Genomic DNA, 13,070 nt, shown 5'->3' with positions numbered 1-13,070 from the left:
TGTGTTGGTGACATTCATTTATATTAAATAACGTTGATAATTTGTTTAGGAGAAGTTTAAGGGTTGCAGGGCACTGCCGGTAAGAAACCTTTGTGGAACCCATGCACCCTGGACTAGCCTGGGTGTCTAGTTTTCAGAAATCGAATACTTTCTTACCTGTCGGTGTAGTTTTGCAGCTTGATGATCTTTCTGGATTCACTATGCTGTGCATATTCCGCGGTCTTGTGGTTGGGTCTGGATTCGTAGTCTTTTCTTTTTTTTTTTTTTTTTCGTCGCCCAGGTGGGCGTCGGCGTCACCCCTCCTTGGGTGTATTTCCGGTGACGTCGGCATGCTTCCTGCGGAAGCTCCCACCCTTGGGCGCCATCTTCGGATTCTTTTTTTCCGTGTTTCTTTCGTCTCCGAAGTGATGGCAATGTTCTATGTAGGTGAAACTTCTTTTAACCGCTTTGTATATAAAGTCATTTCTGCTTTTTTTTTTTTTTTTTGACCACCTCTTTCCTCTCCAGCCTCATCTTTCTGGCGGAGGTGGGTGGGTTCGCTAGTGAATCCAGAAAGATCATCAAGCTGCAAAACTACACCGACAGGTAAGAAACTATTCGTTTTGCAGCGTGAATCTTTCTGGATTCACTATGCTGTGCATAGATTTTGTAGAGGTTTCTCATTTCTGTGGCGGCTGGGTGGAAGATGAGCTTTGGTTCTTGAATATGTGCTGGAGCACCTTTTGTCCGACTTCTGCTTCTCTGTTCATCTGAACATCAACGCAGTAGTGCTTCGTGAATGTGTGCACTGAAGCCCATGTTGCCGCCAGGCATATGTCTTGTATGGGTGTATTAGCCAGGAAGGCTATTGTCGCACCTTTTTTCCTAGTGGAGTGGGCACGTGGCCCCTCTGCTAGTTCTTGCCCTGCCCGTTTGTGGCAGAGTTGGATTGTTTGCGCGATCCATCGTGCAATAGTGTTCTTGGTTACAGCCTTTCCCATGAAACTGTTGGCGAATGAAACGAAGAACTGCTTTGTCTTCCTGTGTCCTTTTGTCCTCTCGATATAGTGCATGACCGCCCTTCTGTCGTCTAGGGTGTGAAGGGCTCGCTCTGCGCTATTTGTTGGTTTTTGGAAAAAACTCGGTATCTGTATGGACTGGTTCATATGGAATTTGGACACCACCTTTGGCAAGAAGTGTGGGTCAGTCCTCATCACAACCCTGTCATTGTGTATTTGTATGTATGGTTCCTGCAGTGTTAGCGCTTGAAGCTCGCTCACTCGGCGTAGGGACGTTATTGCAACCAAGAAAGCTGTCTTCATGGTCAGCATTTCTAGTGAGGCCTTGTGGAGTGGTTCAAAGGGCTCCTTCATGAGTTCCGTCAGGACTATGTTCAAGTTCCATGCCGGTGGTGGCACCCGCTTGGGTGGTGCGATCCTCTTCGCTCCTTCCAGGAATCTCTTCACAACCTGTGACGTGAAGAAACTCCTGCCCATCTCACCCCTTGTATAGGCGACTATTGCTGCCAAGTGTACTCTTAAGGAGGACGAGCTGAGTTTTTTCTCCAGTAAGTGCGTGAGGTATTTTAGCACTGTGGAGTCCTTCTTCATTTTATTGTGAAGTCTTTCCTTCCTGCACCATATTGTGAATCTCTTCCACTTTGCCACGTAGCACTTCCGTGTGCTGGGCCTTCGTGCCTCCCGAAGGATCCTGAGGGTGGTCTCAGGCAGCCTCAAGTGTGCGAATTCTATGTCCTCAGGAGCCACGCCACTAGGCTCAGGCTCTCTGGCTCTGGGTGCAGTACCTCTCCGTTGTGCATGGAGAGCAGGTCTTTTCTTCTGCCGAATCTGTGGGGTGCACTTTGTGCCATCTCCATGATCTGCGAGTACCATGTCTGTCTGGCCCACTGTGGTGCGACCAGTATCAGGGTCATGTTGCTCGCTCTGCACTTGCTCAGCACTCTGTGTATCAGTGGTATCGGGGGAAAAGCGTAAGCAAATGTCCCGCACCAATCTATCCATAGGGCATTCCCAAAGGGACCCATCTTCGGGTTGTCTGGATGCGAAGCTTTGGCATTTGGCATTCTGGCGTGTTGCAAACAGGTCCACTGATGGCGTTCCCCACTTGTTGAACAACCACTTCGTCTCCTGAGCATTGAGCTCCCACTCGTGGGATGCCGATGTCTGTCTGCTCAGCCAGTCTGCCTGAATGTTCTCCTTCCCCGGTAGGTGTATGGCCAGTAGGTCTATCCTGAGGGGGATGGCCCATCTCCATTTCTCCTGCGCCAGTGTCGAAAGCATTGTTGACTGTGTTCCACCCTGCTTGTTGATGTAGAACATCGCTGTGGTGTTGTCTGTCTGCAGCAACACCCTTTGCTTGTACAGTCTTGTTTGGAAGGCTTTCAATGCAAGGAAGATTGTTTTCAATTCTAGATAATTGATGTGCTTTGTCGCATCTGCTGGTGTCCACAGACCCCTCACTTTGAGCTCTTCCATGTGAGCGCCCCATCCCATTAGGGATGCGTCTGTTTTGATGGTCACTGTTGGTGTTGGGGGTGTAAGAGGTTTTCCCTTTGCTATGTTCTCCATGGTCCACCATGCCATTTCCTTCTGCACTGCGTGAGTCACAACCACTAGATCCTCCCAACTTCCTGAAGCTTGTGACAATTGTTCCTGGAGCCATTCTTGGATGGGTCTCATGTGAAGTCGTACGTTTGGTACCAGGTGGATGCATGATGCCATCATCCCCAAGATCTTGCTCGCAGTCCTCACTGTCCGAACTTGTCCCTTCCGGTAGAGGCGAGTTTCCCTCACCAGGGCCCCTGCTCTCTTGTCGCTGGGGAACACTCTGCCCTGTAAGGTGTTGATCTGTGCCCCCAGGTAGATCTTTACTTGTTCCGGCTCCATTGATGATTTTTTCCAATGGATGGAGAACCCCAGGTTTATCAGCGTGCTCGTCACTGTATGTGCGTCTTTCTTGCATTTCTGGTACGAGTTTGCTTTCACTAGCCAGTCGTCCAGGTAAGGATATACATGTATTCCCTGCCTTCGTAGGTGCGCTCCGCGTGCCGCGAGGCACTTTGTGAAGACCCTCGGTGCTGATTTTAGACCGAAGGCTAGTGTTTTGAACTGGTAGTGGCGGTCTCCGACCGTGAACCTGAGCATATGTTTGTGCGTTACGTTCATTGGTATGTGCAGGTAGGCGTCCTTGAGGTCTATCGTGACCATGAAGTCCCCAATCTGCAATTGCGGTAGCACCTCCTGCAGGGAGGTCATTTTGAATTTTTGTGTTCTTATGAATGTGTTCAGGAACCTGAGGTCCAGAATGGGTCTCATCGACCTTTGGCACGAGGAAATACGTTGAGTATATTCCCTTGTTTCTTTCTTTGAAGGGAACCCGTTCTATGGCCTCCTTCTGTAGGAGCTCTCTTGCTTCTTCCTGAAGTCGCTGTAGCTGTTCGTTTGCTAGTGGCTTTCGCTTTGGTCTTCTGCTTGTTGGCCTCCCTTCCAATTCTAAGCAGAACCCAAATTGGATTATGTTTAGAATCCATTTGTCTGATGTGATCTCTCTCCATTCCTGGAGGTAGAATCTTAATCTTCCACCCACTGGTGTTACGTGGTGGTAGTTGTCCATTGTGTCCTGACCCCTTTGTACGTGCTGCCCCCTGGGATCCTTTCTGTGGGCGGGCACACGGGTGTCTCTGAAGTCATTTAGAGGCGGGCTGCTGGCCCCCTCTTTTATGCTGTCCTCGTCCATTTCCTCTCCCTCGAAAGGACTGGCCCCTTGACTGGTACTGCCAGGACTGCTTCTGTTGACTCGGTTGCGCCTGCGAGTCAGCCTGGTGCGTCTGTTGGAAAGCCTGGTGTGAAGTACCTGGCTGGTTTCCACCTCTTCCGCCGGGCCTCCGTGACTGGGTGCCCCTTTTGTTGCCTCTGAACTGCAAAGCTCCCATGGATCGTGCAGTTTCATTGTCTTTCTTTAGTTGACTGAGCTTGTCGTCAACTGTTGTCCCGAACAGCGTCTCGCCGTTGAACGGAGTATTCAAGATGCTGTGTTGCACTTCAGGCTTGAAGCCCGAGATTCTGAGCCATGCGTGTCTTCTTTCCGTGACACCCATCATCATGAGCCTGCTGGAGGTGTCTGCTCCATCCAGGGCCGTCTTGAGGCAACAATTTGCCGCATTCTTCCAGTCTTCCACCAGTTTCTCGGCCTTCTGCCTGGCCTCCTGGGGTAGGTCTTTCACCAGTTTTCCTAGCTCCTCCATGATCTGGTACATGTGCCTGTTTATGAGGGCATTGGAATTAGCCATGCGCCATTGGGTCGCGGCATTCCGTTCGATCCTTCTGCCCACTAAGTCCATCCTTTTGCTCTCCTTATCAGGAGGAGGTCCAGAAGTAGTGGCCACGTTAGCCCTCTTCCTTGCTGTGGCCGTGATGATGGAGTCAGCGGAGACCACGCCTCGAATGTAGGCTGGGTTCTTCGATGAATGTTTGTACTTCTTTTCGGTTCTGGGAGTGACTGCCTTGCATGTTGCGGGCACCCGGAATGCTTCCATCCCCTGCGCCAAGACGCTGTCGAGCATAGGTAGATACTGGCTCCTTGTTTGCGTGGGGAGTAATGTCTCGAGGAGAAAGTCCGCTTTCTGCTTCTCCTCGTCGAGCTTGAGCTTGAAAGCTGCTGCCGCAGACCTTATCACCGAGTTGTAAGCCCCGATGTCGTCCGGCGGCGATGGCCTCGAGGGGTATGTGTCGACTGCCTCTTCCGGGCTCTCTGTGTCGACATCCAGGTAATCCTTCTCCTGCGGGTCAGAGGTGGCCGACTCGGCATCTAACCTGCTGTCCTCTTCCTCCTCATAGCTGTAAGCCTCGTAGGGATTCTCGTCCTCTTCCTGGTCGTCGACCATTTCGGCGCCAGGCTCATGTTCCTCGACGTGTTAGTCTTCCTCCTCAACCAGTTCCTGCATGGCTGGCTTGGTCTTGTGGAGAATCGTGAAGGCTCTCGTCTTGGCGTCGAAATCCTTTTTCCGCTGCAAGATGTTTTCCATTTCGGCTTCTAGTCGCCGTTTTTTCTTTTCCATCTCGGCCGCGTTGTCTGCGCCGGATTGTTCGGCCACTCTCTTCGGCGCCTGGCTCGGTTGTGAGAGTTTCGGCGTCGAGGACTTGGACGTCGAACTGGGTTTCGGGTCCCTGTACGGCGTCGAGGCTTTAGGGTCTTTCTCCCTCGACGTCGATCGGTCCTTTTCGGGGACGATCTTCGACGACTTCTGCTGCTCAACAGCTCTCAGCGCCAGGAACTCCTTCTCAGAGGATCCGCTGGGCCTGTGGGTAGCCGCGGACGCCAGGTGTCTCTGCGTCGGCGCTTTCGGGGTCTTGCCCTCGTTTTTTCGAGACTGAGTCTCTCGTGCTCTTGGGGAACAACGAGTCTCCTACCTTATCAGATGTCTCCGTGTAATCGGTCTCTACGACCGTGTAGCTGTCGTCTTCGGCGGCAGCGTTGTCCTCTTCCTCCGAGGGCATCCCCAGCTCGTACAGCGATGGCGTCGGGGCTTTTCCTTGGAGGGTGGCATGCGCTACCCTCTGGCTCCTCCTCACACGCAGGGTCTTCGGGGCGAAGACGGAGCAGGCGTTGCAGTCCTCGCTTCTGTGTTCTACCGGTAAGCAAAGGTTGCAAACCGGGTGTTGGTCTTTCTGCGCGAACTCGTGGTGGCAGTTAGGGCAGAACTTGAACGGCGTGTTGTCCATCATCGAGTGTTTAGGCCTCCCTGGCCGCGCGAACGTCGACGATCGTCTCAGTCCTCGATGATTTCTCCTTCCTTTCGCCGGGCAGTGTTCGGCGAAGTCTTTCATAGTCTTCTTCTTTCGATATCTTCTCCAAATTCAATCTTTTCCTAGTACTTTCTCCAAAAATGTCTGGAGCCCAACGGGAAGGATCCAGACCCGACCGCGGAAAAAAGAATCTGAAGATGGCGCCCAAGGGTGGGAGCTTTCGCAGGAAGCATGCCGACGTCACCGTAAATACACCCAAGGAGGGGTGACGCCGACGCCCACCTGGGCGACGAAAAAAAGAAACAAAAAAAAAAACCAAAGAAAAGACTACGAATCCGGACCCAACCACAAGACCGCGGAATATGCACAGCATAGTGAATCCAGAAAGATTCACGCTGCAGAAGTCTGTTTTTCGTCGGTTGCTGTGAGTGGACATCAATCCTCAGAGCCAAATATACGCTACTACCCACCATTACCAAATCAGATCATTTTTGTTACAAGAAACGTCCATGTTTCTATATTGTATTTCAGGGCCTTTCCTGTTGCAGACACTAGGCCTACCCATATAAGTGAGTATGGTAGAAAATGTGTGGCTCCCTGCAGATTCCTGAACTTTCCATCACAGAAATGTGAGGCAAATTTGTTTGTTTAGTCAAAGTTTGATGACTGCAAGGCATTCTAGGTAAAAACAAAACCTGATGGGCCATGAGAGAGTCTAGTTTTCAAAAATGCACAGCTTTGCTAGGTTTTTCTAGGGCCCATAATTCACAGTTAGCCACATCGCAAACAAAAATGAATCCGTTTTTAGGAAATATGTGATTGTCCATGTTGCATTTTGGGGTCTTCCTGCCACGGGCACTAGTCCAACCCAAACAAGTGAGGTACCATTTTAATTGGGAGACTTGGGAGGGGGGGGGAATACATAATAGTAGATCAGTTATTACCAATTGTTTTTCTCTGTATTTGTGCCTTTCAAATGTAAGCCAGTGCATAAGAAAAGTCTTTTTGAAAAATACTCTCTGAATCAATCTACTATGGGTACCCACAAATTCTGAGATGTATAAAAGACCTACGGCTCCTAGCCCCTTCCATGCTCATGCCGAGCTGAGCTCGTCATGAGGCACGGTGGCCGTGTGGTCAGGACGAGCTCAGCTCGTCATGACACGCACAGTGCTCACACGCGGGGCTAATTCCCCCCCCCCCCCCCCCCCCTGTGCTGAGCTTTCCATTAAACGGGCGTGGCCATGACTAGCTCAGCTCACCGTGCAGCGTGACGAACTGAGCTGAGCTGAGCTCGTCACGAGCACCGTGGCGCTGCACGCGCCTCCCTTCCCGCCAGCGCCGCAGGAGAATTAGCCCCGCAGCAAAGGTGCTAAAGATGGTACTTGGTCTCTATTTCAGAAATGTGTAAGTTTGTTTGATATTCATTTTTCACTCTTTATATTTTACCATGTGAATTGAAAAAGCATTGTAAGTTGAATTTTAATTGTTTGCTCTTAGTTCATAGGGCTCTAGGAAAATCCACAAATCCTAACCCTCCCCACATCCAGAAGGGTCAAGCAGGCACAATAGTACATTGCTTTTATAAATTGGGAAGTGAGAAGTTGCAAATGAAAACTTTGGCACAAATATGTGTTTTTTCATAATCCTTTTCATTTTATTTCAATTTCAACAGTTGCTTTCTTTGGGAAAACCTTGAGGGAGATACACAAATGACCCCTTGAAGAACTCATAATTTTGTTTACTTTTCAGAAATCTATAGCTTTACGGGATCATCCTTGGGTTTCACACCCCGTTCTCCACCATCAATTGGAAGTATGTTGAAAGCACAAAAATTAGGACAAATTAGCTACCTCTTTGAAAAATGCCAAAACTATGGTGCCGAAAAATTGTTTGGTTTTTTTTTCAGCTGTGCATGTTTCTAACAGCCAGGAAAATTATTTTTGTAAAGCAAATTTTTGTTGATGCCATGTTTAGGAAAAAATCCAGATGCTTTTTGTGGTGCACGTTTTTTCCTATTTTTCCCCAAAAATCCACATTTTTGTTATATATTGGCTATTTTCTCAGTCTTCTCCAAGGGAATCCACAAACCCTGGGTACCTATGGAATCCCGAGGATGTTGGTAAAAAGGATCCAAATTTGGCACAGACACCTGATGTGGAAAAAAGTTATGGAAGCCAAAGCACAAACTACCCCAAATTGTTACAAAAGGTCTTTGCATTCTAGGAGGAAAAGACCTAGCAGCGAAATAATTAGACACTAGAAAAATCGAATATTTAGTATTCATCTCGTCAAGTAATGTTAAGCTGGTTGATACATCAAAGTCCTAAACGAAATCTCATGCAACAAAAACAGGTTGAAATAACTATATAATTTCTTAACACTATACCTTTGTTAGAACATGAAAAATGTACGGATACATCAATCCTTTCTTGTGCCTGTGCTCAGCAACTCGTAGAACTTCAGGTGCAACAGGAGGCAGTGGAGGTGTGGTAATGTCCATGTGGTTCCTAGTAGGCATTGACAGCAGGCATGGGATTTGTACGTTGCTGGCTTTGTTCCCCTTAGTTTCAACCGTCTTGTTTGTAGAAGAGGGGGCTGAGGGACCTTCTGTCTATAATATAAACATACAAAAACGAATAAAAATACCAGTTTATCCACATTACTACATTAAATTTGCCATCACGTTTGCATACACCACAGCATTCACATTAGACTAAAGGCATATTTTCAACAGGGAATGTTACAGAACACAAGCACAATAAATTGTGAAAAACATTTTGGTAATAGCCATTAACTGCTGGAAGCATGGATATCTGATTAAAAAAAATAAACACAATCTGAAATAGATGAAAGAACAGAAGAAAAGCTAAGTAGCCTAAATGGCCTCCTTACATTTTACAACAAAATGGTGCCTATGAATACACTTAGGGACCAATTGATAACTCTGCGGACGAGTTACTCCGTCTTAACGGTGACAGATATCCCATCCGCCGAAACAAATTCCATATGATGTAATGGGATTTATATTTCGTCGGATGGGATATCAGTCACAATTGTGATGGAGTAACCAGTCTGCCGAGATCTAAATCAGTCCCTTTGATACAAAAGATAAAAAAACAGGTACTTAAGACTATTCTGCAAGTAAAATATCATACAATTCTGGAAGAGAGGGGGGCATGGAGGCCATCTACCAAGGCAGTGGCTAGTAAGGAAGCTGTTTTGCATTTCAACCTAAAGAATCAGAGACTGCTTTGGATAAATGCATCTTTGCTAACAAATGTATGCAATAATAAAAATGAAACGTATACCCTACCGTATTTATAAGAAAGCAGGACATGTCAAGCACAACAATATAAAAAGATCAAATAAATACACTGATCCAGAAAAGAAAACCTCAAAGACATGAAAATGAGTTCATAACTATTGGTGAAAACAACCGACATATTAGAAAACATCTTTGACCATGTGCACATAACGTGTTTTTATGCATTGTCCATGTACTAGTTGAATATTGGGAACCGCAAAACTAGGAGAATAAGTAAATTTTAAGTCCGTATCCTAAGTAGGATGGCAAAATGACTAAACAAGAGCAGTCAGTGTTGCACATGATACAAATGTTTGAGCTTCCTCACTGCGCAGTAAACTCACAGTCTCGTTTTCTAATGTGCCGTTTATACCAGTGTCCTTGCACTCACCAATATACAACTGCACAAGTGGGCCCTTATTTACTCTTCCTTAATGACTGTGTGCATGTTCTTCGAGATGATCCCCCAAATGTGTTCATAGAGGTTGGCATGCAAGATGTCACTTACCAACATTACTTTTTGGGGGACAGCCTCTCGCTGACACTAGCAATGCAGGTGGAACTACAGAGATCGAGAAAAGCCATGAGATTCACAGGCTGGCACCAGAGGGTCATGAAGGATAGACTCCTGTGGGTGGGCACAGTGCTAGGGTATGTACAGGGGCTGAAGCACCGCCATAAAAGGGATGATACAGGCATCACAAAAATAAGTGATGTGTTGGAGCAGGTCTTCTGAGCTAAGGATTTTCAGACAAACGGATAACTAATGTCAACTCTCTGACCCTTCAGAAATATAAAAATATCCAACTGAGACATGCTCTGGCCACTCCTTTTATAGACTGAACCAATTTACCTGTAATATAAGGTACAGTCAAAACGACTTATCAGGGCAGCAACATCTGCCTTAAACAAAACCTTAATAATGCACCTGACTGCCTACACCAAATTAGAAGCGGACAAGAAATCGAATCTGCTTGTGTTCCTAGTTTGAGCACTGAATTACAGAGCCTATGGGATGGAAGGCATTCATAGTATGAATCAGAATTCACAAAGGATACCCAAGACCTCAGTTGAATGGTGTTGGAAGTCTATAATTTCTGTAGTGACCACAGTTTTCAGCCTTCTTTTTTCTGTGTTAGTTTTGTTTGGCCATATGACTCTGCACACTTCACTCCTGCTAACCAGTAGTAAAGTGTTTGTGCTCTCCCTTTCAAAACCGGTAAATGCAAATGCTACTTACAAGTATGCATCTGTTCTTGGCATGTAGGGCTGCTGACATTCATATCTGTGCATAGACCGCCGCCTAGTGTTGGGTCCGGATGATTGCACATTGTTGTCCTGGAAGAGTCTTCGAAGTATCACGAGATAGGAGGCTCCTCCCCTGGACTACAGTGCGCATGGGCATCGACTCCATCCCCAGATTGTTTTTAGCCATTGTGGCCAAGATGGAGTGAAACTCAGTGAATGATGACCATGCCATGAGAATATATGTGAATACTGCAGCTGCTACAGGCGCCGGGGAGGAGGGCGGGCGATATGAATGTCAGCAGCCCTACATGCCAAGAACAGATGCATACTTGTAAGTAGCATTTGCAGTTTGAGGCATGTGGGCTGCTGAATTCATATCTGTGCATAGAATACATAGCAGTCCCTCCATTAGCGGCGGCCGCCCGTGCCAGCTGCAGCAGTTTGGAAAAGTGTCTTGAGAACAGCCTGCCCTACAGCTGCCTGCTGTTTGGAGTGCACGTCTACGCAGTAATGTTTAGTAAAAGTGTGTGTGGTAGACCATGTGGCTGCTCTACATATGTCCTCTAAGGGAATGTTTCCAAGGAAAGCCATAGAGGCCCCCAACTTTCTGGTGGAATGGGCTCTTGGTGGAATGGTAAGAGTGCGTTTTGCTTTTGCATAGCAGATTTGAATACATTTCACGATCCACCTAGCAATACCAGCCTTGGAAATAGGGTTACCTTTGTGATGTGGCGCAAAGGCGACAAAAAGCTGCTTAGTTTTTCTAAAATCCTTGGTCCTATCAATGTAATACATTAGGGCCCGTTTAACGTCAAGGGTGTGGAGCATCCGCTCCGCCAGCAACTCAGGATTTTAAAAGAACACCAGCAACTCAATAGTTTGGTTGATGTGGAACTGAGACACAACCTTGGGTAGAAATTTAGGGTTAGTGCGGAGCACTACCCTGTTTGAATGAACTTGGAAGAAAAGCTCTTGGATTGTGAGGGCTTGCAGTTCATTAACCCTCCGTAGCGATGTAATTGCTACAAGGAAAGCCACTTTCCATGTCAAGAACTGAATCTCGCAGGAATGCAGTGGCTCAAAAGGAGGACCCATCAGTCTTGTAAGAACCACATTGAGGTTCCATTCAGGAGCTGGTGGCGTCCGTGGCGGAATGACTCTGAGGCCTTCCAGAAAAGCTTTGATGGCAGGCACCTTGAAAAAAGAAAGGTGCTGTCTATTTTGGAGGTATGCGGCCATCGCAGACAAGTGAATGCGAATGGAAGTATAGGCCAGATTACACTTGTCCAGATGAAACAGGTAACAGATGATGTTCTGAATAGAAGCATCAAGCGGATTAATGTTGTGGTTTGCACAATAGATGACAAACCGCTTCCATTTTGCCGCATAGCAGGCTCTAGTAGTGGGCTTCCTAGCCTCCCGAATGATGTCCATGCAGTTGGGAGGAAGGTTGAGGTAGCCAAACTCTAGGACTTCAGGAGCCAGATCGCCAGGTTGAGCTGTTGCGGATCTGGGTGCTGAATGTCGCCATGGCTCTGCGTCAGAAGGCTGGGTGTGAGATGTAGCCTTTGATGCGGTACCACGGACAGTTCCAGGAACCATGGTACACCACGTACCATGGTTGGCGAGCCCACGTTGGAGCAACTAGGATGAGAGTCATTGAGTGCTGCCTGAGCTTGCGTGCCACCAGCGGAATCAGAGGTGCTGGGGGAAAAGCGTACGCAAATTTGCCTGGCCAGTTCATCCATATCGCATTGCCCTGCGACTGTGGGTGTGGGAAACTGGCGGCGAAGCTTTGGCATTTTGCGTTCTCCTTTGTGGCGAACAGGTCTATCTCTGGATGACCCCACCTTTGGAAGTACGGTTGGAGTACTGATGGATGTATCTCCCACTCGTGCATTTGGTGGCTGTGCCTGCTGAGTAGGTCCGCAATCTGATTGTCTTTGCCCGAGAGAAGCTCTGCCATGAGGAGATGTTCCTCTGAATGGCCCACTTCCACATGCTCTGAGCCAGATGAGACAGCTGCGGAGAGTGTGTGCCTCCCTGCTTCTGAATGTAGTACATGGCCGTCATGTTGTCCGTCCGGATCAACACGACTTTGTTGCATAGATGTACTTTGAATGCCTTTAAGGCCATGAAGATTGCCATCAGTTCCAGAACATTGATGTGCATCTTCTTCTGCTGCTGCGTCCATAGTCCCTGCACCGTGTATTGGAGTACATGCGCTCCCCATCCTTGGAGAGAAGCGTCCGTTGTCAGGATAATCTGTGGCACAGGCTCTTGGAACGGTCGGCCCTTGCAAAGGTTTCGTGGATTCCACCAATGCAGAGAGTTGTATGCCCGACCGCTCACCAACACTAGGTCCTTCAACTGGTTGTGAGCCTGCGTCCACTGACGTGCTAAGCAGTCCTAAAGCGGACGCATATGTAGTCTCGCGTGCAGGACAATGGAGATGCAGGAGGCCATCATGCCTATCAACTGCATGAGGTCTGAATTTTTGGATCAGCGATTGAATGCTGTCGACTCTCACTGAATTTGGCTGTGCTGTGGCCGACAGAGTGTTTATGGTAGCACCCAGATACTGCCGTATGTGGGCACGCTGGAGATGGGATTTTGGGTAATTCAGTGAGAACCCCAGATCGTGCAGAAGGTGAATGGTGTGTGACACGTGGTTGGCGCACTGCTAGGCCGACTTCGCCTGAATGAGCCAGTCGTCCAGATAGGGGTAGACGTGGATGTTTTGACGTCTCAGATGCGCCGCCACCGTCGCT

General features: G+C 48.0%; 1 protein-coding gene across 2 annotated transcripts in view; it reads right to left on the bottom strand.

The window, feature by feature from the left end:
- The window catches only part of FAM120A (family with sequence similarity 120 member A), a 453,805-nt gene that overhangs the window by 198,265 nt on the left and 242,470 nt on the right, over positions 1 to 13,070 (bottom strand). For both annotated transcript variants that reach the window (XM_086939166.1, XM_086939165.1), the window contains exon 9: positions 8,134 to 8,358. In XM_086939166.1, the coding sequence (XP_086795292.1) occupies positions 8,134 to 8,358 (225 nt within the window). The remainder of the gene's footprint in view (positions 1 to 8,133; positions 8,359 to 13,070) is intronic.

Source organism: Lissotriton vulgaris, chromosome 9 (genome assembly GCF_964263255.1).
Source record: "Lissotriton vulgaris chromosome 9, aLisVul1.2, whole genome shotgun sequence".
Classification (NCBI taxonomy): Eukaryota; Metazoa; Chordata; class Amphibia; order Caudata; family Salamandridae; genus Lissotriton; species Lissotriton vulgaris.
Note: the sequence above shows the minus strand (reverse complement) of the source record. Positions and strands in the feature narration are given on the sequence as shown.